The sequence below is a fragment of the Maylandia zebra genome, linkage group LG9 (assembly GCF_041146795.1).
Source record: "Maylandia zebra isolate NMK-2024a linkage group LG9, Mzebra_GT3a, whole genome shotgun sequence".
NCBI lineage: Eukaryota > Metazoa > Chordata > Actinopteri > Cichliformes > Cichlidae > Maylandia > Maylandia zebra.
In genome coordinates this window covers 28,653,644-28,681,430 of record NC_135175.1, presented here as the reverse complement: position 1 = coordinate 28,681,430, position 27,787 = coordinate 28,653,644, and the positions used below count along the sequence as shown (strand labels likewise).

Genomic DNA, 27,787 nt, shown 5'->3' with positions numbered 1-27,787 from the left:
GCCACTCGCCTAGCTTGGGAGTCACCGCACCTAGTGCTCCGATTACCACGGGGACCACCGTTACCTTCACCCTCCACATCCTCTCGAGCTCTTCTCTGAGCCCTTGGTATTTCTCCAGCTTCTCGTGTTCCTTCTTCCTGATATTGCTGTCATTCGGAACCGCTACATCGATCACTACGGCCATCTTCTTCTGTTTGTCTACCACCACTATGTCCGGTTGGTTAGCCACCACCATTTTGTCCGTCTGTATCTGGAAGTCCCACAGGATCTTAGCTCGGTCATTCTCCACCACCCTTGGGGGCATCTCCCATTTTGACCTCGGGACTTCCAGGTTATACTCGGCACAGATGTTCCTGTACACTATGCCGGCCACTTGGTTATGGCGTTCCATGTATGCCTTGCCTGCTAGCATCTTGCACCCTGCTGTTATGTGCTGGATTGTCTCTGGGGCATCTTTACACAGCCTGCACCTGGGGTCTTGCCTGGTGTGATAGACCCCAGCCTCTATGGATCTTGTGCTCAGAGCTTGTTCTTGTGCTGCCATGATTAGTGCCTCTGTGCTGTCTTTCAGTCCAGCTTTGTCCAGCCACTGGTAGGATTTCTGGATATCAGCCACCTCCTCTATCTGCCGGTGGTACATACCGTGCAGGGGCCTGTCCTTCCATGATGGTTCCTCGTCTCCCTCCTCTTTCTTGGGTTTCTGCTGCCTGAGGTATTCACTGAGCACTCGGTCAGTTGGGGCCATCTTCCTAATGTATTCTTGGATGTTCGTTGTCTCATCCTGGACTGTGGTGCTGACACTCACCAGTCCCCGGCCCCCTTCCTTCCGCTTAGCGTACAGCCTCAGGGTGCTGGATTTGGGGTGAAACCCTCCATGCATGGTAAGGAGCTTTCTTGTCTTTATGTCAGTGGCTTCTATCTCCTCCTTTGGCCAGCCTATTACCCCAGCAGGGTACCTGATCACGGGCAGGGCGTACGTGTTGATGGCCCGGATCTTGTTCTTACCATTCAGCTGACTCCTCAGGACTTGCCTGACCCTCTGCAGGTACTTGGTGGTTGCAGCTTTTCTAGCGGCCTCTTCATGGTTCCCATTCGCCTGTGGGATCCCCAAGTACTTGTAACTGTCCTCTATGTCTGCAATGTTGCCTTCTGGTAGTTCAATCCCCTCAGTTCTGACTACCTTCCCTCTCTTTGTTACCATCCGACTACACTTCTCCAGTCCGAACGACATTCCAATGTCATTGCTGTATAGCCTGGTAGTGTGGATCAGTGAATCGATGTCTCGTTCACTCTTGGCATACAGCTTGATGTCATCCATGTACAGGAGGTGGCTGACAACTGCTCCGTTCTGTAGTCGGTATCCGTAGCCAGTCTTGTTAATGATCTCACTGAGGGGGTTCAGGCCTATGCAGAACAGCAGTGGGGACAGAGCATCTCCTTGGTAGATCCCGCACTTGATGGTGACTTGTGCTATGGGCTTGGAGTTGGCCTCCTGGGTTTCGGCACCAGCAGCTGGATAGCGTAGTGGTTAGACTACACGCCTTTGGAACAGAGGATCGCAAGTTCGATTCCTGCCTGGGGCGTCTGTATCCAGTAAGGGTCCTAAGGCTAGACCCCCTATGCTAAGCAAGCCTACCGCAGACATGAGCGAGACAGATATATATATATATATATATAAAATTAATCAACTGGTTTAAACCAAACATAATCTGTAATACATAAGGGGATCAGGTAAAAGTGCACAGATCAGAGTGTAACACATTTACATGTTTAAAAAATCCTAAAAAATAAAAAGATCAAACCTAACCCAGGATATTTCTCAGTCACAGAGACCAAGAGACTGGTTGGTGACCCAAATTGCAACCTGGTTCCCTGACCACACAGTAGGTTTCTGGTTGCCAGGTGAAATGTATTGCAAAGAGGGAGGAGCTCCGCAAACCTTAATGACTGCTTTAGTCACTAGCACACTGCCACAGTTCCCTGTAATTTGTTTCTGTCTCTGCAGACACTTAGAGCTGCTGTGTAACTGGAAAAGGTGTGGCACAAACTGTACATGGAGAATGACAACTTTGACAGTTATTGTTGTGCAAGATCGCTGCAAAAAACACATTTCAAAAGTTCCAACTTGTACTATGAAGTATGCATAGTACAAGTCGGAACTATTCAAATGTTTGAAGATAATTTGGCATCTTCCATGGAAGACCATGTGTTAATAGACCTCTCTCCCTTGTTATTGATCTCTGGCTCTCTTCCACAGCATGTCTTTTGTCCTATTTTCCTTCTCCTTTCACCCCAACCAGAGTTTTTCTTCCTGTTAAAAGGGAGTTTTTCCCTTCCCACTGTTGCCAAAGTGCTTGCTCGTAGGGGGTCATATGATTGGATTTTTCTCTCTATGTATTATTGTAGCATCTACCTTACAAATATAAAGCACCTTGAGGTGACTGCTATTGTGATTTGATGCTGTATGAATAAAATTGAACTGAACTGAACTTAAGCCTCCCACATAAGCCTTCAGCAACAACTTGCAACTTGTTGGGGAATAAACACAATTGCAATATTGACCAGGGCTTTAAGTTGCTCTTAAGTTTGAAGTGAAGACAAACCTCTATTGCCATGTCTAATGTCCAGTGGAGGGAAGGTTCCCTTTTTATACAAAATATATAGTTTGAAATTACCCCACTTCTGACTCCATTTATTGGATGTTTCTGAACAATTTTATGGTCCCAGTCACTAGTTGTAAGTGTTCTTTGAAACACCATACTTGTAAATTATGGTTGCATTTATAGATGAGACAAGATAAAGATAAGATCATAAGCAGGCTTTAAGGTGTGGCTACTAGAGATGGCACGATACCACTTTTTTATGTCCGATACCGATACCGATATCATAAATTTGGATATCTGCCGATACCGATATGAATCCGATATAGTGTTTTTTAATCAACAAAACTGTTTTTTAAAATATCTTGCTGCATTTTGCAAGTCTGCAAGTTCATACTCAAGTTTAAAACAACAACTACACTAAAGCTATTCTGTTATACCTGTATACAAAAAAAATATTTCATAGTTCAGCAATACTGATCAATCTAATAAACTTAAACCTACACCATCCTCCCTATTCTGGTATTTTAAAGAGTACTTAGCGTAAATATTAAGCAACCTAACTAATAGGGTTCCAACTCCCAGCAACAAAAATAAAAAAATAAAAAATAGGGAACCACCCCTCACGCTCCACCTCATGATGCTTAATCGACGTAATCAACCTTAATTTGATAAAGTGTGAAAAAAATGCACAGAAATCAATTATTTTTCAAGAAATATTAAATAGATTCAACATCTTTCTTCAACAAAATTGCAGACTGCACAGATGGTACCTTCCCAAAGGAAAAAGTACTATAGCTTACTAGGGTATATATATTAGACTTAATAGTCACTATATACAGTAATTGACTTCTATTCATTTTACATAAAATTAAAACTTTGGGTGTCAGATAATTATTTATTAAAAGCTCGACATTTTAAATGAGAATAAGAAAGAAAAGTATGTCTTTGTGCCCCCTTTTCCCTGTTCATGCCCTATCGGCCCCCCTGGCTAAACTTTGCTAGATCCGCCCCTGCACAGTTACAGCCGTAAGCTACGTAGAAAAAGATCCTGGTGTAGAAAGTAATATTAAATACATTCTAACAACAGCTGATCAAGCTTAAACGTGCTGCTGTTGTTCAGCCGCTGGTTTCCTCTTTCTGGTGCAAAGTGGGCCAAAAGCAAACTAGAGACACGGACTCGCGACAGAAAAGCCGATCAGCTGATCGTTAAGCAGTTTCATGATTGAAGTAGCAGCAGGAGAGGCAGTCGCTCCATATATCGCTTGTTAAGCTTAAGGCAGGAATGCTTTACAAACATTCAGAGATGGACTTACACACTTGCTTTACTTCTCTCGGGGATAACTTTGTCGGAGATGAAATGCCGGGTTGCTAGCGAAGCTCCACATGCTATCCAGACCACCGACAGGTCCCGCATGCCACAGCCGCTCTATCACGTGATGCATACTGCTCCGACTGCTAACGTTCTGAGGTGAGTTACGGCGTGTTGCAAGTTTTGTGAGGTGCTTTCATGATATTTAATGGATCGGATTACATTTTTACATTTTTAAGCTTTATTTAGACACATCCCACATTCTGAACCTCAGCTGATGCAACTTACTATTCAAAGTCTCTGGGCCTGTGTGACTCAGGCACTAAGGGGAAAAGACTCCACACAAGTTTTGAAATCTACTAACTAGTAATCTTTTTCAATTTTGGTTTGCTGTGTTTGAAGTTGACTCCCTTGTGTTTTATGTACATTGTTTGCCTGCTAATGATTGATGTTCTTTTTCCAATTTAAGTTGTTAAAGATAACCCTCTGTTTCAAAACTTTCACATCATAATTATCTACTGAAGGCGATAACAAGTAAAAGGTATTACATTTGGCACCCTAAAGTCTGAAAGGCCAGAAAACTTCAAAAAGAAAGTGTTCTCTACTCATAGTGCAATCTGATAAGTATAACAAGAACTGTTAATTTTGATATCTTACTGTCCTGAAGCAAATTCAAGGGTCAGTGACAGCTGATATAAAATTGGTGATAAAAACTCACTGGGGAGCTTTTTAAGCTTCATACAGACCCAGAGAATACCCAGGAGTGTAGTTTTTTTTCTCCTCTAAAAAGATAACAACTGACTGAGTGTGGGAGAACCTGTATTTCACTGATATAAGCAGGGATAGATGTTATAATTCAGAGGCAATTGACAGCACCCTGAGGATCACTGAAATGAGATAATAAACTCCACAGTGAAAACCCTGTGTGGAACTATGTGGACTTCTAATCTCGAAAATGGTAAAGACGGAAGATTCAATCAGACTGTGTAAGTGCCACAAAGTATTTTAGTATCTCTTCTTGGCCATATAAAGCAGATGAACGATGAATCGTGCCAGGTGCGAATAAGTAGGTAGGCCACTAAAACATTTCAGTAACAAACAAGCAAAATGTAGCAACAAAAAAATTCTCATCTGCATACACGTTCCACCAAACTATAAGCTGAATTCACAGGGATTGAAAAGCCTATGAAAACACCGACTTTCTGTGGTAATTAGCACCCTGTGTGCAATGCCAATTCAAGCCAAGTGCCGCTGTAGCACATTTTCATATCAGGAGAACAATAGCCAAATCAAAAGCGCCAATCACGCGTCCTGTCGTGTTTGATGTTCGAACAAAGTTGGGTGCTCATTTGCAGTAACACTGAAATCAGGGCTGCATGCTCATTTGCCAGAATGAGATGCACATTAGCCGAGCTTTTGTTTAACTAGCGACGAAAACTAAATCAAAGGAATAGCATAAAACAAGACAGCAATGCAATTAATGACCAATATTCATTTGCCCTACTCACTTTGTCTGTTTTTATCTCTCTGTGTGTGTTTTCTTTGTGCAAAGCTGCATATTGAGCAACCGAATCTCCATAGAAACCAGGCTGCTGCTGGGCATTTGGAGCGTGCCCAGAAAATGTCATGATGAAAGTCAGCAATTCAGCAATGGGCACTAAACGCCACTGAGGAGACATGTAATGGCTGCCAATATTTTGAGCATGGGAAAACAGCAGGGGGTTGACACTGTCGCCTCTGACCACCTCCCTTCTACTCAGACTTATGTTTTTATAGCTGGCAGAAGCAAGACTGGGATGCATGCCAACCGATAGACAGTCCAGGATGGAGCTGACAACAGGACTGTCAGACAGATGACACAGGCGCATGCTTCTCAAGTAGAGAAAGATGATATTGTATCGGGCCGCCTACTTTCACGCTCCCACCGCTATAATGTGATGAGCTGTCACATTAAAATCCTCAAGTTGGTCAATCTGGAGCGCTGTGAGTATTCCCCTACGGCAAGAATTATTGCACTCATAACAATAACGCTAAAGGTTTGAGACGATAAATGTCAGCAGGAACACTGGTTGGAAGGCTGGCCCGGGCTTTGAAAAGAAAGCCCATTCTTAAAAGGTCTGTGACTGGCTGAGCACCCAGATGCCAAATTATGGGTCTTCAGGCCCCTGCAGGCTACTGAGTGGGCTCTGTGTGCTGCCTCATCAGGCAATTTGCAGGGAAGTGGGGAGAAATTTGTTATTCATTAGTGTCTAAGTGAGGATTTTTTTTTAACAAACTATACCATGACATTAAGTGTAAACTCAGAAACTAGAGCCTAAATAAGACAAGCCTTCCGACTTGATAAGCTCACCTCATCTCTGTGTACCATTTTGAGGTGTCACACACACACTACAGTGGCATAAACAACCCCTGGCAGCATGTCCAATGAAGCTGGAGCACGAGCGTCTCCTAATTCGCATCTGAGCCTACAGGCAATTACCTGCTTATCATTCGTGACTAGCACTCTCTCTTCTGAATGTTTGTCACAGGCGTGGAGGTGGCGCCGAGATGACAGCGGGGACCCGAGGGGGGCCGATGGTGAACCTGGAAACGCTCAACGTTTCAATTAGAGGCTCGGCGGAACACGGTGGCTCCTGATCGCCTTCCTGCTCTGCAGCTCTAGGCCCCTAATTACAGCAGGTCGATAAGCCCAGGAAACACAGCTCCAATGGACTGAGGCAAGGCACAGATAAACACAAACGAAGACGAGAATACAAAGACATATCAACTTGCCCACTGAAACACACATGCTTTATATGGTACAGACACACAAGGCACGTGGAGATAAACTGCTGATTAATCTGACTTCATGGTGCATACAAAATGCACACACAATCACTGGCTGCACGTCCGTGCACATATTTTCTTTCATTTTGATCTAAATTATTCTGGTTTAAGCTTTTGGGTCGAGGTCTTTTCTCCAAATCTGATTTAATACTGTCGGGTTTTACATGCACGGATGAACAGCACAAAAGCGATGAGTATTTCCTGCATTCACCTTCCTCGGTATCTATCTCGTTTCTACACATCTTCATCAGCTCCCTAAAGGCGTGCACATATCGTGTTCAGCACAATAGCTGTTATTGTGTTACTCTAAAACCGATGGTGTTAAAAATAAACTCGCCATAGATGAACAGCTGCCTTTTTTTTAAGTTGCTTCAACACAGCAGACATGTTCAGAAAGAGCACACAGCAGAGGAAAGCAAAAGCTTAAACAGTGAAAGTGGTAGAATTTTTCTTATGAGCAGAAGGTTTATTTCACTGCTCTGACAACCAATGAAATTTCCTCTAGTTTGACATGGTTTAGGTATGTCACCAGAACTGATACTTTATATACCTTTCAATGTGAAAATTATAAAAACGTGATATTATTTAGGTGTTTTTTGTCATACTGTAGGTACTGTAGGCAGTGGATGTACTATGGATGCAATTTTTCCAGACATACAGCACACCTCTACCAGGTCTAGTCTATCCTAGTGCATGCTGAAGAAGAAGTACTGCCACAAGCACAGGAAAAACTAAATCTGGAAGACAACTAAATGTTGTAATAGCTCTGCCACAAGGCATTCGCGAAAGTCGCAAATTTCAGTATGCAAACTAGGTTCTCATACTTCCTTTTTTATATAGAACGCCTAAAACACTAGCATGTAGATCTATTTAAAGAATGCAAGCTGAATGAGTTTAAGCTCAGCATCCCAAGTATTTGCCTTCTTATGGAACCATTTTGTTTTTGACAGCAGGCAATGCCACTGTAAAACTAAACCACTGCTCAAAGTTTGCAATAGCTAACATTATATAAATCCTTAAACTAACTAGAGATGGACCGATCCGATATTACGTATCGGTATCGGTCCGATACTGACCTAAATGACTGGATCGGATATCGGAGAAAAATAAAAAATGTAATCCGATCCATTAAATATCACGAAAGCACCTCACAAAACTTGCAACACGCCGTAACTCACCTCAGAACGTTAGCATGTCGGAGCAGTATGCATCACGTGATAGAGCGGCTGTGGCATGCGGGACCTGTCGGTGGTCTGGATAGCATTTGGAGCTTCGCTAGCAACCCGGCATTTCATCTCCGACAAAGTTATCCCCGAGAGAAGTAAAGCAAGTGTGTAAGTCCATCTCTGAATGTTTGTAAAGCATTCCTGCGTTAAGCTTAATGAGCGACTGCCTCTCGCTCTCCGGCTGCTACTTCAATCGTGAAACTGCTTAAATGATCAGCTGATCGGCTTTTCTGTCGCAAGTCCGTCTTTGTTTTTGGCCCACTTTGCACCAGAAAGAGGAAACCAGCGGCTGAACAACAGCAGCACGTTTAAGCTTGATAAGCTGTTGTTAGAATTTATTTAATATTACTTTCTACACCAGGATCTTTTTCTACGTAGCTGACGGCTGGTAACTGTGCAGGGGCGGATCTAGCAAAGTTTAGCCAGGGGGGCCGATAGGGCATTAACTGGGAAAAGGGGGCACAAAGACATACTTTTCTTTCTTATTCTCATTTAAAATGTCTAGCTTTTAATAAATAATTATCTGACACACAAAGTTTTAATTTGATGTAAAATGAATAGAAGTCAATTACTGTATATAGTGACTATTAAGTCTAATATATATACCCTAGTAAGCTATAGTACTTTTTCCTTTGGGAAGGTACCATCTGTGCAGTCTGCAATTTTGTTGAAGAAAGATGTTGAATCTATTTAATATTTCTTGAAAAATAATTGATTTCTGTGCATTTTTTTTCACACTGCATCAAATTAAGGTTGATTACGTCGATTAAGCATCATGAGGTGGCGCGTGAGGGGTGGTTCCCTATTTTTTATTTATTTATTTTTGTTGTTGCTGGGAGTTGGAACCCTATTAGTTAGGTTGCTTAATATTTACGCTAAGTACTCTTTAAAATACCAGAATAGGGAGGATGGTGTAGGTCTAAGTTTATTAGATTGATCAGTATTGCTGAACTATGAAATATTTTTTTTGTATACAGGTATAACAGAATAGCTTTAGTGTAGTTGTTGTTTTAAACTTGAGTATGAACTTGCAGACTTGCAAAATGCAGCAAGATATTTTAAAAAACAGTTTTGTTGATTAAAAAACACTATATCGGATTCATATCGGTATCGGCAGATATCCAAATTTATGATATCGGTATCGGTATCGGACATAAAAAAGTGGTATCGTGCCATCTCTAAAACTAACACAATACCTCATAGTAATGTTAGTAGACTAATCAGCAACCATCTTAACATTTCATTATTCTGTGTTCTGTTGACGTATTGTTAAGATTTTAAATAAAAAGTAGAGCGGGACTGATATATTGGATGGTAAATTCTTGCAGCTACATCAGGATTGGCATTCGTAGTGGCTGATAAAGAAAATTAAAAAAAATAAAGAAGCGATGGGAGAAACACTCTTCAATTATGTTATGAACGTTGACGTTGCCCCTACAAAGATCATCAGCTGATCCAAGCAAAATCAGAGTAATCTAAGACATGTCATAACAATAAAATAGGATTTTTTTTTTAACTGTGCTTTCATGCTATCTTAGTAAAGATTAAAAAATAACTACACATACAAAATTTTAGGGAAATCTGTTTATATTCCATGTGTCTGAAAGAAAATAAATAATGGCTAACATCAGATTTTTAAGTCGCCAAACTTCAGTGTGAGTCATGGTCTTAAAAATGCGACACTAGTCTTCTACCACCAAAGCAGTGATTTACAACTGCTTTTGAATTAACAAGTTCAAGTTTACGTACATCATATAATCATTTTGCTTTGGTATCAAGAATTGTGAAATTCTACTTGTATTGGGTCCCACAACTACATTTTTTATTTTTATTTTTTTCCTTTTCCCCCCCCTGCTGATTAAGGTGTTTTACATTTCACATTTTTATTCCCATTGGGCTTTTAAAAATGACTAACCAGAAGATTAGGCTCCATGTAGGCCATTAAATCTGAAAAGTTCTAATTCAAAACGCGATTGCAGTTCATTTATAAAACATACATTAGATTAGATATAATAATATTCTAAATACCTTTACCTTATTTATATCAATTTGAAAGAGGGCGAGGAGAAAAAGGCATGACTTAGACTTCTGGGCCAGTTGGTTCATTTATGGAAATATGACCGCTCAGGTTCATAGAGGAAAAAGCGGAACATTGTTTAATAGCATCTCGATGCATATTCTGTGCTGACTCGCGTAGCTTAGAGACACAATTAGAATGCAACAAAGGAGCAAAAAATTTTTTTCCCCAACACCTGACAGAAAGAATTGCTGAACTTTTCCTAAATGAGGCAGTTTTACACACTATTTGGAAACTCCTCCTGAGGTGTTTTCATAAAGCCACACACACACGCGATGTCTACACTGACTGTTAGTGAGATGGAGGATTGTCATGACATTTAGTTTGACCGTTGCTCCAAACACTGAATATTTATTGCTGTATTAAAGCCCCCCTCCCATCCCCCACTCCCATGCTTTATAAGCCATTTCGGCAAAGAACATTTAAATCATGACAACAATCGTGATGAATTGCCATGCTAGCTGCCTGGCAATCTCGCCTCTAATCTCCACTTCAGACCCCAACATTACGGCTCAATTGGTCATAATTGCCCTTTAGATGAACTATGGCACAAACATTAGGGACATCCAATTCTCCTCTAAATCCATCTTCCATTCCCTCTTATCAGTCAAGGGCAGTCAGTAAACAGGAGGAACTGGCCTATCATCTATTAGCATTCCAAAACTGAATAATCTTGTCACTCTTACTTTTCCCGAATCTATTTCAGCTATTCTGCTTATCTCTCTTATTAAAAAGTGGCTACCCTAAAAAGATTCAACAAAGTGAGAAGAAAGAAAAAAGGGGAAAAAGTGTATGTGATAAAACTGACTGCTCTGACAGCATGTTTGCTAGTTGGTTTATCACAACAGGAGAAATCTATGTGGAAGTGAGCAAAGTTCCACGCCAAGTTTGCAGTTGTGTGGTTTTAAAAGAAGTTTGTGCATTTCCCAAATGAAATGTACTCTAGTATGCTAGTTGGAAGCAAAGTCACTCAAAGCTGGAAAGTCCATCATACAGAAAATGTAGACTGAGGACTTCAGAAGAACCTCATAAATATCTGTTTAAATAGCCTGCCAGAAGGTGGATAAAAGTTTTCCTATACAGAACTTCTCACTGTATCACACTGAGGAAGCAAGGTGGTGGTCAGATCTTTTCCCTGAAGCTTGGTAACTCCATCTGTCCAACTACTGAGGCACCACACACCAAAGTGCTCCAAAGCCAGCTGGGACTAAGCTCTCCAGCATGTGCTGGGTCTGCCCTAAGGCCTCTTCCTGATATGACATGCACAAATACCTCACCTAGGAGATGCCCAGAAGGCATCCTAGTTAGATGCCTGAACCAACTCAACCAGCCCCTTTCAACGTGGAGGGGCGCATCTCTTCTGAGCCCCTCCTGAATGACCAAGCTCCTCTATTACCCCTCGAAAGAAGATCATTTCCAATGTTTATATCCACAGTCTCAATCTTTTTGTCACTACCCAGAGCTCCTGGCCCATAGTTGAGGGTATGAGTTACATGGAAATAGACATTAAACTGAAAACAACCTGTCTGTCAGTCTCACAGTCTGCTCTCCAACATACATGGGATGAGCCTCGTAACTACTTTCAGAAAATAACCCAAGACTGTAGCTAACATATCACCAGTTAGTCACATAGTTCCACTGATCTTCTCTTCTATTTTCTCTGTAGCAAGCCGATTAGCTCAGCCACTTGTGGGAAAACACATTCTCTGTGGTTGCCTCTGTGTTGTAATTAGATGACAAAGACATATCAGCAGGATTAGGTGACTCCCATGGCAGAGAAACAGAAGGATGCCACAGAAATAATCTAGAGGTCTGTTCAATTTCCTATTAATCCCAGTGTACAGGCGTTGGCTGCAAATCAGCTGGGGCATAGCAGCTTCATATCTTGCCAGGGGGTACTTGTGAGATAGTCTTCAAATAACCAGAATAAATGGGGCCTAATGGCTAAAATAGCCGTTTACACTTGGTTTAAACAAAAAAAAAAAAAACTGTCCACACTATCCTTTTAGTTTTCACAAACACAGTATTGATAATGCATCTGAGCTGAAATAAAAACAATGCTTCTGACAGGGAACATGACTTTACCCAAAAAACATGCATTCTGTTAATGCATGTTGACTGTCTGGTTAAGGATTTACAACAGGATACGCTCCCTTGATGATTTACTAGACATTAGCAGCTGTTGCAAAGGTTGAAAGTCACTGATATGATGTGGCTGCTTCTAGAAATTCTTTACTTTTTTGCCTAAAAAAGCATGGCAGATCCCTTAACTTGTTGCCCATAATACTTACTGAAAGTCTTTAAAAAATGTAATTAAAAGTAAGTAAATTGCATTTATTATCTCAATGCCTTCTATCAAAAATGTGATGAAAATTGCAACCTCACGAAACCCCCATATGAATCGAGAAGCCAGAAATAGCAGCGTAAATACATGAGAAATGTAATAAAAGCTTTTGAAAATGTGAATAAGCCATAAAGTGTTGTGCCTGCATTGCTTTAGCTAGTGATCACTGTAGGGCTGTCAGTGATGGTAAAAGTGTGCTCATCTGTGGAAAGCTGTAATGTTAAAAAATCTTCCAGCTAAAGAGTGAGCTGCAACACATCAGAATGATGGAGTTTATTGTTAGCACACGATCCACTCATCATTCAAGTGATGATGCAAGTGATAGTCTTTTTTTCCCAAAATCCTGCTAAATAAAAACATGAATTAACTGTGGCCCAAAAATCAAGGTATAATGGATTTGGAGAATGGTTACACCGGTAACATAGAGTCTGTTTTTTTGAAAGACATACTATTGAGATTTAGCTCAGTCTCATAACCACCTGGAAACTTTTTAAAAGTATTTTCATCTCCATAATAGAAGCTTGCATAAAATTTGACTGAAAAACAAAAACAAAACAGAGCTAATAAGCTACATTAGCATTCTCCATCCAATCCCCACTGAGCCTCACTGCAAGCTCCCAAGCAAGCTAATCCACTGATAACCGCATTGAAATTAATTTATTTTGCCGTGTAATTGTGCTGTTTTAAACACGTGTCAGGGTCTACATTCACTGTAAGCTAATCTGGCACATTTTAGTCACGCTGACAAATGAATACTTAACCTGTGACAGTTGTTAGAAAGTAGAAAAATCGACATAATACACATTACATTGACAATGAAATCACATTCTGCAGGAAAGTTCATGCAAAAGCACAAATGTCAATACAGGTGCAGTGCAGATGATCCCACTCTTGTGTCTTGTGTGTAAGTTGCTACTTTAATCAACATCTGTTTGAGCACTTGTCATGCGTGCTCTTCATCGGCAGGCTACCGAGGCACCACACCAAGGTGAATGAAACAAAACACGGGCTGATTAAAGCCACGCTTATCTTTGCAATACAACAGGAAGCATGCTAAAATGAAATATCACCCATTTCACAATTTTTGAACCTTTCACCATCGTAAAAAGAGCGTGTTCCCTTCTGACTTCTTCACATCAATATTTCGGTTTGACTTTCAAGTGAGCATCTTCAGGTTTTATGTTTGAATTTATCAGCTCGTGGCAGACAGGCTCCATTTCAAGTGAACAACAGCTTATCAATATTTGAGAACAGCAACCCTTCAGAAACCTCACTTAAGATCGACATGACGCTGAATACTATCATGATACTAAGTAAGCAGCCTCTCTTAGAAAAAAGACATGCTATCGGAAGGCCAGTCCTTTGTATAACTAATTCAGAACACCAAATTCTTGCTGTGAGAGAGAGAGTAAGTAAGTAAGATCATAGCCCTTGCATCCTACCCATGCTATGGCTTGATTCTTTCTTTGGCCCTTAGATGTCTATCCTCTTCAACACCCACAGCCTGCTCCACTCAGCTGTTGCTCAAGCTGCCGCAATGGCATGATCTGAGTTTTTGGCATTGAATCCCCTACCCCCCACCACCAAAAAAACCCCCAAAAAACCCTTTTCTGTTCTGCTAGTACGAGACTGCACAAATTCAGGTCTAAGAGGGAAGGCTTTGCTTTTCAGCTCGTCTCTCACCACATCTAAGTCTCTCTCTTTAGACTGTGTTACCTACTATGGTTTCCAAAGAGTGTGGGGGGGAAAGGCCTGATTATTAGGATGAAGGGTGGAAGTGAATCTGCAGAAGTCTCACCCATTAAAAGCTGGGTGCTGTGATCTCTGCTTTAAAGCCGCACTGAGCTTCGAATGGCTGCGAGAAAAATAACTGAAATCTGTATAATGCAACCGTTCACAGTGCAGGCGTGTTTACCAAGCCAGCAGGGTTTGTTCTTCCCTTTAAACACAACTATCTTGCTCCTGTTGTCCATATCATGCAGCAGATATTAATTTCAACAACTGCCGTGCGTCAAACCTGCAGGTTCCCCAATCACAGCACTCTGGTTCATTACCTAGACAGCGATGAAACACCAAAGGTATGTGTATTTTGACAACAGCTTTCAATTAATCCAGTGTCTCATCTCTGCAAATGCATTGCCTCCCCTGCCTCATCTCGACCTCTTACACCTTCAGAACCTCTACCTTGTTTCAGTAATGAGGGTTAGCGATGTGACTCTGTGCTGCTGCAGCTAGGTGATTACTGAAGAGCTGCTGCTGTTATCTCTAGTGAGCTGCCCTCTATCTCCATCCTCTGTCCCTGGACCACAAGCCCTGCTAGCAGACCATCAATCAGCGGATCACTGCAGGAGCACATGTAATCACAGTGGCCGTGTCTCCTGATGTAAAGTGTTTCCAAAAACACACGTCTTTGTTAGACTGGAGGTTTAAAAAATAATATGCTTGAGGCCATTGTTTGATTACCCTATTCAAGTCTCAGGAAAGTCCACGGAAAGTCACAAACTGCCATCTGCTGATGTTTGAGAATGACCAGGTCTTTCTGGTAATTATCACAAAGATCGCTGGGACTAGAATGCCCCCCCCCCAGGTCTCAGCTGATCTTGTGAGCAGAAGGACCGTCTATCTGAAAGAGCCAGCTGATAAGTAAAAAACACTTTTGATTTTGGGGGGAAAAAAAACAAACAAAAAAATAGAACTTGATTATTTGATAAGCCAGAAGATGTATCAACTGAATCGTTTATTAAGCAAAAACATCCATTCCAAGTTTTTGAATGATGAGCTGTTTCTCAGCTCTTTGTTGTACTGCTGAAAATGAAACGGCTTTGTATTCAGCGTTGTTGTTCAGACCAAACTAATATTCTGAGGTTGTCACCTTGGGAGCTTGAAACTTGTGAGACGGGGCTTTTGCCATTTTCTGGAAACTCAACTCATTGATTTGTTGGGGAGGAAAAATAATTATGAAAATAAGTGTTGCAGCTCTATTTCATCCTTTCAAAATACACATCTAATTAGAGCCTGAGGGGATGTCTTTACATTTCTTCTTTGTCTTACCAACACTCCTGAACAACCTAACATATCTAAATTGCCATGGCACAAGACAGGAGAAAAGAAAAACCCTCACGGTTTCTCCAGAAGCATTTTCCATTGATTTGCACAGTTAATTTCAGGACAGTCTAATCTACTCCTTGGTGATGTTGATGTTTGTGCCTGCACAGTCTGTAATGCACGTGCACAGTGCGCAGGGTGCTACTTGGGGACCTTTGACTGCCTCCAAGGGTGTGAGCGACAGTCTGCTGCTAAATCACAGCATGGGGGAGATTGTCTGCTTGGCAGGATAAAACCAAGTGTCCTTCTCACCTTTTCTGTCATTATTAGACAGGTGCGGCACACAGGTGGAGGACAACAGTGACAGATGCCATCTAATGTTAAAGTTTAAGTTGACAGACTGGCTGGAGGGGATGAGATGTGATATATAGGGATTCACCTAAAACAGTCTTGAATGTGGCTGTATGCAGTATAATGAACACAGAACAACAGGATTAGAGGATCTGGATGTCCAGATATCCAAACTAACATCTGTCAGAGCATATTTGTAATGGCACCACGGAATTTATGAGTTTCTTAATTTTATTTTGCTACAATTCCAAAAACTTTCAAAAATATTAAACGTTTGTAGGTAAGAAGCAATTCATTTGCATCATTATTCAAATTCAAGGGCTCTGTGCTGTAGGTGGAGGCACATTATTTGTTAACCTTGACATTAACATAGCACGATAAAAAGGGCTCTTTGTTATCGCAACACGAAACATTCGTGCTTAAAATGATTTTCCCTGAAGTGTCCGCCGGCTGTGGTACCTCAGTGGAGGCGGGTCAGCAGATGCTCCATCATTACTGAGTGATGGAGGTAGCGAATAAAAACAGAACAGAGCCACCCTGCACCACCACATCAAAAAAAATGCAACAGTGTTCTCAGCCTGCAGACTGAAGAGAGCACAAAAAACGAGCACGTCTGGGGGGAAAAAGATCAGAAGATGAGTGAAGATGACGTGATGATATAAAGTGATATAATCATTAGTCGCACTTTTGCAGGCCTTCCAACGCGATTCAAGTTGGGTTAATTGGGCTCATTTGCGTGCTCTGCTGCTGCAAGGTGAAGCGCACTGGACGCAATGGACAACACAAGCTGCTCCTTGTCTCCCGTGCGTAAAGTGACACAATAATTACGATTACAACGGAGGCTGTAAAATAAATCTACCGGCGGTGATGATCTGACAGCACCGGCTAGCCTTTCACTTCCACGAATGACTCCCTGTCCAACTGCTTTAAACGAGCTCAGAGTACCAAATTATACACGTTTCTGCCCTCCGCACACCATTCCAGTCTGTGAAAAAAGTCGCTGCAGCGTGTCATGCAAATAAACCCCGTGTTGGCCAAGCAAAGCGGAGGGGCAGCACAGGTTAACGGTGTAATTAATATGCGAGGAGGTGACAGGAAAGCTCATCCGTACCTGATCTTGCTGTTGAGTCGCTTTCGACGGTGCATTGCCTTCCTTTGCTGTGGTCATGATTCCCTAAAGCTGGGAGAAACTGTTGTTTCCCCGGCAGGAGCAAGGGAAAAATGCAAATACTGAAAGACACACAGAGAGAGACGCACACACACACCGGTGCAGAACCAGTAAGTCAAAAAAAGAAGAAAACGGAAAACGGTCTTTTTCCGGCGCCCACAAGCTTCGTGTGCAGTGACCAAGGTGTGAGATAACAAGTGGTATAAGGACGCGCTGCTCGGGAAGGGAAACGGCAAAGAAAAAAAAAAGATTTTCAGTGGAAGCCAAAGAGGAGAGGAGGAGGAGGAGATAGCAGAGAGAGAGAGGGAGAGGGAGAGAGAGAGTCACGCATCTCTTCTTTAAACGCTCCGTGCGGGACTCTGCGTGCGCGCAAAACGCTTGACTTGCAAGTGATGCAGACTGAGTGGATTGCAATTAAAGATGCACGTTGAAATCACGCGGCTCAAACTTTAATTCAGAACTCGCGAGGAATACAAGTTCATAAAATATTCGTTTAGATTCACGAGGACAGTAAAACGCTCCTATTTTAAACACGAACAGTCATTATCATAAAGTCTCATCGCCTTATTTATATTCCTTTATTGCAAAAATAAAGCCAGCTCGCCATCTCATTAAGTCCATTCCCACATTCGTTTATTTTTCAGAGGCAGTGCTGCGGTAAAGCTGCCGGGTAAACTCTGCGATGGGAAATTAGTCTTTGATTTTCTTCAGTATGCCTGCAGCATTTTCATACAACAATTTTTGCACTGCATAAGTTTCTTGTTGTAATTATGAAAAAAAGGAAATTCAATGCCTTGCTGCACTGATGCATTAGTAATGGCACTGAAACACTAAGTAGCCTGGATGTAATGTAACAGTATTAAATGTTATTCGGGAGCAGCAGCAGTAATAAAATAATCACATTCAGCAGTGAGAATGTTTGAAATTATGCTCAAGACATGAGTGGCTGTAAAAAGTTATGACCCAGAGGATGGAGAAGCCTGCAATAAAGTGGGACTTGTTAGTGCTTGGGCAAAAACTGCATTTAAAACAGTTCTGCCAGTCTGAGAGTTAAACTGAATCTTTAAGACTGAAGCAGGAGCAGGAAAAAAAGTTTACACTGCAGTAAAACAGAAAGGAACCAATTTTGCTGTCTGCATTTCATGATAAGAACTAAGAATTTTTTCATGGGCTTGTTCAGTTAATTACATCTCAAAGAAATCATGTACAATCTCTATTAAACACCGTCAGGAAATGACTTACTTTGATTTGCTCCTAGATGTACTTAATGTTAATTAATACCTTAGTCTCCAGTTTGACTCTTTATATTGCAGGTTTGCAACCAAGTGTGCTGCACTGTTAATTAAAATCAGGTAGCAACTGGGTGAAGTCAATTACCTTTGAAATCCCAAATGAAAATCTGCAGTGTTGCTTTTTGTGACCAGCAGAGCACAAGACACTGAAAAAAGCCCCGTTGTTCTAAAAGAGATAGCCTCAAAATAAAAAAGAAAGAAAGAAAACCTTTAAAATATCCCTGCATGTGATATCATTGCATTGTTTTCTGCAAAATTGCTGTTTTCTATTTTCAGTCATGCTGACTTATGTTATCTTTACATTGACAAATAACAACTTGAGCATTCCCCAAAGAAATGGGTTTCTCTCTGTGAACCGATCTAAAAGAGAGGGAATAATATAGGAAGTATTTCACCTGGTGTTGAATTCATAATTCGATTCAATCACAAAAAATGTGAGGTCTATATGTCAATGGTAGGTTGGTTTCGAGAGTTGATGAAATATTTTATCCTCTTGGAACACGTTATTTACTACCTGGTGGAGTAACCATTGGTAGCAAGCACAGCTGTTAGACATTTCTTGCTTTTTGCAAAGTGTCCAAAGCTACCGCCGTGATTAACATTCTGAGGTCTAAGTCTTCACTGGTGAAAACCCTAACTCTAACCCAATCTGAATATGCATTTTTGGTTTGTGAACACAATTTCCCCCCAAAAGTCAGTTTGGACTTTCTCTAAAATATAGGGCTAGGCTTACCACCTGTGATGGGTTAGTCCTCGGATAGTTCAGAGACTGGTTAAGCAACTCCATGTCCTTAATGTGCTTCATATTGAGGATTCGTTTCTCTACAAAAATAGCAAATGGACAGATGCTAAACAGCTCAATTTTGGTCTCATCAAAAACATCACAGTCCTCAATATAAATCTATGATCAACAAGGTGCTTGAAACATTCATCAGAGATTTTGGTCCATACTGTCTGTGTGTGTGTACAATGAACTCACTGCTATGTTCAAGAAACCAGTTTAGAGATGATTTGAGCTTTGCGATATGGGATCATCCAACACCAGAAGATGGCTACATGACGAGCAACAATACGCAGGAAGGCAGGTGTCATGTTTAAATAATGGTCATGGGCCAAAAAATAAATATCCCCCACATCTTTACACCACCACCAGCCTGAGCCATTGATACAAGGCAGGATGTTCTTTATGACAAATTTACAACCTACCATCCAAATGTAGCAGCTAAAATGAAGACTCGTGATACCAGGTAATCTTTTTCCAATCTTCTATTGTCCAATTTTTTTGCAAACCTGCACAAAATGTCTCAGCTTCCTGTTCTTAAATGACAAGAGTGATAATCAGTGTGTTCTTCTACTGCTATAACCCATTTGCTCCAAGGTTTCTTGTGTTCAGAGATGCCTTTCTGCATACTTTGGTTGCAACGAATTTTTGCTCAGAGCAGTCTGGTCATTTTCCGATGACCTCTGGCATCAATAAGGCACTTTTACTGAGAGATCTCTGTAAACCCTAGAGATGGTTTTGTGAGAAAATCCCAGTAGATCTGCAGTTTTTGAAGGGTGATGTTTCCCACTCTGTTGCATCACCTTTTCTTTAAAAAGCAATCTCAAAGTGTTTGTTAACAGAGGAGATCATTTGCTATGCTTTGCAAAGCCAACAAGCTATTCTTGCTTCATATAGGATTTTAGCTGTTCAAGAGTTTGGTGCCTCTTTTGTCATATCTTTTGTGTCACAATAAGTCAAACACCCAGAGCAATGGATCTGTTTTTATTTCAGCGCTGCCCGAGAGCACGAAGATTTAGTTTTAAGCCAGGTCCCTTGGATCCCTTTAGATTCTCAGAATCTTTTAAATAATCCTCATACTGCATGATAAAATCCACAAATTCTTTGCAATCTTATACTGAGAAACATTATTCTAAAACTATTGCACTATTAGCCCATGCAGACTTCTGAGTTTTAATTTAATATAATGTTTCAGAACAATTTTCTGAATTCTGTTTCATTAATATTTTACACAGGATCATGTATTTTCAAATTCCCCCTGAGGACACATGTGTGTGAAATAGTCAGTGAATAGCATGCCAGTAAGTCATTTTGTGTGTTTTTACAATGCATGTTTTCAAGCACTTCAGTTGAAATAATGACATCCTAGTCTTTTATTTTAACTGTTAAGCACTTCCTGTGTCATGTAACACCATGTAGTGACATGAAGAAAACTGAATATACGTTACGCGAACATACAAAATCTGCCAGAAGTAGCATGCCATTTATATGTAATTCCACAACATCATTTAGGGTAAATAAAACTTATTAAAAACTAAAGTAACTAAGTTAAAAACTACACTTCAGTCTGGATTAGAGTGGTAGACCAAACAAAAAACAGAAGAGGCCAACATTCTTCTGGCTGTGTACAGTAGGCCATGAAGAGAGATGTGCAGTGCTGAAAATTTGCACTACATTATGCACTCTCTCATAGCTGGCAGCATTTTTCAAAATTTTGAAACATTTCAAATTTGTTGGTTCTAATTTGTTGGCTACAAAAACTTAATGGTTGTGTGCAGAATTCTGACACATGAACAAGAATGAAAGCCACCCGGTGTTCACAGCTTCATCTACTTGTGGCTTCAAACCACATTAGAAGCCTTCCCCGGCAACTCAGCCTGTGCTTACCATCAACAGGATGATGTATGAAACTGAAACAACTTCTCAACAGCCAATCAATCAGCTCCAGACTAATGATGGCCACTTTTGGCCAAAGCCCCATTGGCCGATGACGGATGCTGTGTCGTTGTACCGCCGCGGCCAAGAACACAATCACTACCTCGCTGTGGCTGTGTTAAGGAGCGAGCGTACAAACCTCACGTCTCCGATGTTGACAAATGGACACCAGACGGCGGTGATGAATGCTCCTGGGGGGGGGGGGTGGGTGGCTCTGTTTAAATACACATTCCTGAAAAGTTAGGAATTAACTGACTGGCAGTGCCAACCTGTCTAAACAAATGGAGCCATCCGCTCACTTCTGCCTCATCATTTCACTGCCAATGGAAAGCCAGCAGCCAACCTGATGAAGTGAAAGTGCTTTGCCTAATTAAAACCTCAGAGTAATACATACTTGCCACAACCTTTAAATACTATACATTGATGCATTATTTTCACTCTGACACTAACTTTGTAATATTAGAGGAAAAATGGCTACTAGATAGATAATAATTGCTATTATTAGAGAAGCTTTTCCAGTTTACCCTGCAAACTTCCAGTCCGTCATTCTGTAATTGTATGTGCATTTTTTCAGAACAGTCTGCAAGGGCATGGACAATCGATTGTAATTTCTTAAGAAAGCCTCAAAAAATTGTTGCACAAATTGAATTCAATATCAGCTTTCTTTTTTTCAGTTTAATTTCAGAAACAGAGACCAAGGCAAACTCTGTCCAAAGCAAACAGTTTTTATTTATCTTGTTCTGTTTTTCTTGAGTACTTTGGCTGTACAGCTTTTTAAAAATGGAGATATTTGGAGAATTAAAGCATTAAATCCCTGGTAACACCAGTGGGCATGAGAGGCATCGTGCACATTTCATGGAAATCTGCTTTGTTTCCGATTACGTCTTTTGTTGAAAGAAAATAGCTCAATGTGTGCTTAAGAAAAGGCTTGAAAGGCTGAAATAACATCCAAGCAGACACAGTTGAAAGAACGAGGCAAAGTCCCTATAGCCAAAAAATGACCACATACACCATTATTGTGAAGAAACATATGGGTCTATAATGATCCTTCCTCTGCCCTGTCCATGTCAGCAATATAACCCCATGGCGCACTAATGATTAGAGTGTTAGCTGGTTCAGCTCAGGAGGATAAAATGAGAGGTGAGAGAGGTCGTGTGTTACTTTTACTCTCACTTTAACCTTCTGAGTTCATGATCACTCTCCTATTAAATGATCGCATGACCTTATGAGTTCACAAGTGTGTTGCCAGCTTATATCTTCTCTCACATATTATTTGGCTGCTCAGAAAGAAACAGCATAGTATTTAAATGGTTTCAGCTAATATATATATTGAATTTCTCTCAATCTAGCATGAAGTTATGAAATGATAAGACTTATTTTTTAAAATACTAATGTATTTAAATATAAACAAATACACTAATCATGACATTTTGCTAAATCTAATTCAATAGTTTTTAGTCTCTAAACCAAACAAGTAGTTTCTAAAATTAGACATCAATAACTTTTAAAAAAATAGTATAACTGAAGTGAAAAAGATAAGATAAGATAGAACTCTATTAATCCCTCGGGTGAGTTCCTCTGGGAAATTCGATTTCCAAAAAGCACAGCACCGACAGAAGTTACAGTTACAGAATATTATATATTTATATATATATATATATATATATATATATATATATATATATATACACACACACACACACACACACATAAATACAGAGACAAATAGAAATAAAATATACGAAGGGGATAAATAGGATAAATAGGAATAAAAAATAGAAATACAAGTGAATTGCACAAAAGTGCGCCACATTTACAGTGAAATGTTTCACTTCACCACAGCGCTGTCCATCCTCCAAATATGGACTTTCTTACACTTTGAGGGTGTAAAGCACTCACTTTGTGGTAAATTGTGTGAAACTTTGCAAATTGGGGTCCAAAAACACCAATAAATTGACAATTATGACTATGTGATGAACTGCCCTGAGACTGTGTTGTCCTGGTTCTACCCAGGACATGCCCAAAAACATCAGAATAGGGGTCTGGTTAGGCTGTGATCATGTAGGACACATCATTATATAGGCAACTGGAACTTTTTCAATTACCCATACACATAATGGACAGGAACGATCCAGAAACAAGTAATAAATCTGTTAGTTTTGTTCATAATAAAGCTAATAAAGTGGCATCCCACAGTCAACAACCTTCCCTCCACTCATTCCTGTCACTCTTTCACATGTGCACACATGGAAAAGCTCCTCATCATGATACTCAGACTACCCTCCGCATCTAACTAGCACTACAGAAGCAGAGGAAGATGAACTGTGTTGCTTGAAATGGTTTTCAACATGAAACTTTGCCATCTGGCTTGCAAGGTTCTGGTACAGAATTTGGATTTTTGCAGTCAGCACATATATGAAAACTACACTAATATCAATGAGAGCATTCACATGGAAAGAGGTGGCAGCACATGAAGCGTGATGCTTAGGAAATGAATTTGAGAAACTGGAAGAAATTAAAAGTTTGTACAATTCATTTCATTTTAGAATTCCCGGCAGGCTAGATTAAACTTTCCTGCTTAATTCACAATGTGAATTTAACAATAAATTCATTGGGGTTTTTTTGCATGTTATTCCAAGGTTGTGTGTGAATAACCCATCAGGGTAAAGAAGAGCAGGCCCTCTGTTATGATAGTTTACTGCTATGGCATAGTATCTACCTTCAATCCTCACTGTTAGGTCAAAGATGACAGTGATTTTGATTTTGTTGATGCTCTTTAGCTTCACTTGTCACAAAAAATAATGCTCAGAGCAGCAGAGGTCAGCTGATCACACAGTTTTGGCCACAAAGAAAACAGGTTAGTCACTTGCCCCTGCTACACTGAATCTAAGGATTTCCCCACCTGCTAAATCCCACATAAATCTCACTGAGTGCCTGTGCAGTGATTCAACTGAACCAAGCTCAATTGTATTAAAAGTCCCTGAACTGAAATCCAAAGACTCATATAAAGTTCATTCATCTCCTTTAATTTGCATTCCAATGGTAAGAATATAATTTCTGAGGGAGTGCTGACATGTTTTTATTAGTCTTGTCCTAGCTGATAAAATGATAGTATTAAAAATACACTAAAGAGCCCATAAAAGAAGTCCAGGGAACATTTATGAAAGACACTGAAACTGAGACTGTCTTGAATGTAGCAAAATAACCATGTGATTATTTAAACCAGGTGTGCTGTGTCCACACTCTCATGCTGAAAATTTTGTTCCCAATTGCTTCGAATTTTATGCGTACCCGCATCAAAAATCCACATGCATAAAATGTGTCCCAACACACCAATCTGTGACGAAAATCAAGTCTAAAAAAAAAAAAATAGTTATAGCCTGTTTCAGTCTTCCAGAACATATTCTGTCAGTGCATATAACCAAAACCAACTGTCAGTGTTATTTTATTTCCTAATAGACCAGCACAATACAAAAGTTGAAAAACAAAAGTCATGCACCATGACCTGTTTTGATTAGGGAGTTATCAGTTTCCTTGTAGACTCCAGTATTCTTTCGTGGAGGTAAATTTTGATGTTGCAAAAATCATGCATAGTATTTTGCAGTAGTACTCAGCCTCCCTGCAGGTGGTGAATGATATGAGTGTGTGCCTCAATTTTTCCACCCCTATTTGGCTGACGAATGACAGCGAGCATTGGGATACTGGAAATAAATAATTGCTTTTCCATCTTTTCCCCTCCTTCTCCGTCTCCTTGTAAAGAGCCTATGTGAGGTCTTACATAAATATAGCTCGGACCCATCATCCTGACGGAGAGGCCTTGCATCAGGATTCGGTTATGCCAGGTGTGACTCATCAGCCTTCACAGCACTCAGGCGTGAAATGTCAACAGAGCCAGATTCCACAACCATGCCTCTGTTTCCAGCACCGGGCTGATGAGCACGTCTGTAGTTGTGAATGAGTTTTTCTAGCCTTTTTCTTATCAGCATACTTGCTGTATACAGTACATTCTGTCTGCTGCTAAAATAAGGCAAGAAACCATGGGGGTCTTCATGCGGCATCATCTTCACTTTTCATCATCACTTTTTTTTTAACCCCTCAGGTGAGAGACCAAGCTATATCAGCAACTAAACTTACAGAGTAGGATCATTTATGATATTCACTGCCTGATTCCAGCTCATCTACTTCAGATGAGCTGCTTATATCATCACTTTGGGCAAAAAGTATATCTACCTCAAGGCTCCTGAAGCAGTAAATCTACTACAGGTCTGCTATTAATAGTTGACTCTGAAACATTGTAGTACTGAGATGTGGAAACTTACAGAATAATCAGAGCCTATAATGTGAAAAAGATATTTAAAACAACTTCATCCTTTTGACAGCAATGGACCATTTCTTGTATAAATAATCTACACACAACCACACTGAGAAACTGCACATGTAAATACGCAGCTAAAGTGAAGAAGTGGCTGGATTGCATGAGGCAGAGATGAGGTCCAGAACCAAGAAAGAACATATGAGAAAATCAATTGAAACACTGCTGAACACAGAGGTTTCTGCTGTCTTTGATTAGTCTGCTGCTGATGTGGATAAAATAAAATAAGCAGATTAGACTTTAGCTAGACATTTTTAAAAATCCCCTATCAAGCAGCAACTTTATTTAAAGCAATTATTTCAAGTGAGTACCGTAAGTTTGAACATGTTTCATCCAATCCTTACTTCCCTTTTGGAGCCACATAAAACCTTTAAATGATGCCAGGTAGGGATGGGTATCAGAACCGGTGCCACCGGTTCTGACATAAACGGTAGTAACCAGACCAAAAAAGCAGCGCACATTTCGGTGCTTTTTTTTCCTGAGCTGTGATACACTTTAGATTCTGGCCAATCATCTTACGTTTCCGAGGATAGTAGGCAGGTCCAGGTAGGTACGTTCTTTTAGAGCAGAGCAGTGCTTTAAGGTGATACCATGATACTGTCAAAGGAGGTAACACCTCAAATCCGATGAAACACCTGGCGATGCATAGTGGGGGTTTTTTAAAACCAAAAAATGCGCCGTATTTGATAGCTTGCTGCGAGACCTCACACCGTGCACATCTACTGCGGGTGTGGTGCCTGTTATCGGACCCGGAGTTAGCAGCATCCCCCAAAAACCCGAAGAGGAGAGTCCTGGCCCCTAGCCCTGCCAGTGTAGCAGAAATGATGACGGATGATGACGGCAGCAGCAGCCGTTCTTCTCTGCGTGAGTAGCCTAATGTTGTTCGTGTGTAATTTACGTTGAGTAGGCTAACCATGTTATTACATTAATGCATGTAAGGTGAACTAGCAAACACCGTTGTAGTTACATGCGGCTGTCTTCTTGTTTGATGGCAGATACTCCCTTCACCCTGGCCAAAAAGGCTAAAATGACCAAAGAAAAAGTGGAAAACAGTTAAACATGAGAGGTTTTTGGACAAAGTTTGTGTTTTTTCTATTGTTTAAGCACTGTTTCCAGCCAAGAGTGATGCCATAAATCCCCTATAGCTGCAGAAAAGGCTAACATTGTTATCTTTTTACAAAAAACAGCTGAACATGAGAGGTTTTTGGACCAATTTTGTGTTCTCCATTCTTTAAGCACTGTTTTGAGCACCATTTAAGCACCGGCACCGTTTCAAAAGTACCGGTTTGGCACCGGTATCGGATAAAACCTAAACGATACCCATCCCTAATGGCAGGTCTACTGGCTAAACCACCTTGAGAATGGATCACAAGTGCTAGAAGCTGTGTCGCTTGCTAACCTGCATCTAACACGGTTTCTGAAAATCACTCCAAAGACAGCAAAATTAACATTTGTTTTTATTGCCATAACCAAACCTGCCAAACTATTATACGCTTCTTTTCCAGGTCAGGCCAAAGGTTGGAGGTTCAGGAAAATACTTTTCTGTGTCTGCACTTCCTGTAATAATAAAGTGGGCTTTCATTAGTTTCGTTCCTTGGCCATGCAATTGCGTTTCTATGTCCTTGTTAAAGTTACTCTGCTTCACTGTCCTGTCTTTTCCACACAGAGCTAATATATGCTAATAGCATAGTCTAACAGGTGCAGCATGGACATCATCTTGTTTTTGAAAGCTTACACTGTCATGAAAGAAGCGGTTTTCTAATGCATTGCAATGGGCTCCCTCAGGATTGCTTTAAATCAGTGCCTTGTGTTTTGCATGATTGGAAAACTGATCTGACTCTGAATAACTTTCTAACATCCATCCATACAGACATACATTCATACATACACTCTCAAAACAGCTGTGATTAGCACTTTTTCACTTGCTCTTTCAGGTGATAGCAAGTGCTTCTTCAGCAGCACATCATTTCACATTTTCAAGAACCAACACTTTCTGCTACACGCAGAGTAACAACACACTACCAGCACCTGTGCTAACACATTTAGAGGTCTGTTAAAAAAAAGCCACCACACTATAACACACTTCAGCACCAGGCAAAAGGACAGCTCCCAGCACTGATCCAGACGCCATCAAAAGCCTCTATGTGCTGAAATAGATTTCAGCACCACTTAATGGACAGCTCCGACAGCGCATTTCACAGCCACATCCAGGACTCCTTTCTCCAGGAAGTGGGAACCTGGAGAGAAAAATACCAGCACAATAGCTTTCTCCTGCTTTTTTTTCACCAGAGAAGTTACAGTCCCAGCCTTTGAGGAAATGATCTCGAACAAGCATCAAATGTCATCAGTGTCCTATCATTATTATAAATTGATTTGACTGGAAAGGATTCATTCTTGCATGGCAGTTTCTTTAAAATTACCACTCATTATTTGCAATTGCAGCACTGAACTGTTTCGT

The 27,787-nt window shown here is 40.7% G+C and overlaps 1 protein-coding gene across 5 annotated transcripts in view; it reads right to left on the bottom strand.

Moving 5' to 3' along the window:
• dpp6a (dipeptidyl-peptidase 6a) overlaps window positions 1–27,787 on the bottom strand; it is a 358,152-nt gene that overhangs the window by 108,569 nt on the left and 221,796 nt on the right. The window contains exon 1 of one of the 5 annotated variants that reach the window (XM_076888302.1): window positions 16,893–17,256. The exons of the other annotated variants lie outside the window; for them this stretch is intronic. Within the exon in view, the coding sequence (XP_076744417.1) occupies window positions 16,893–16,949 (57 nt within the window). The 5' untranslated portion in view covers window positions 16,950–17,256. Of the gene's footprint in view, window positions 1–16,892; window positions 17,257–27,787 lie in introns of those variants that run through there. 5 annotated transcript variants of the gene reach the window in all.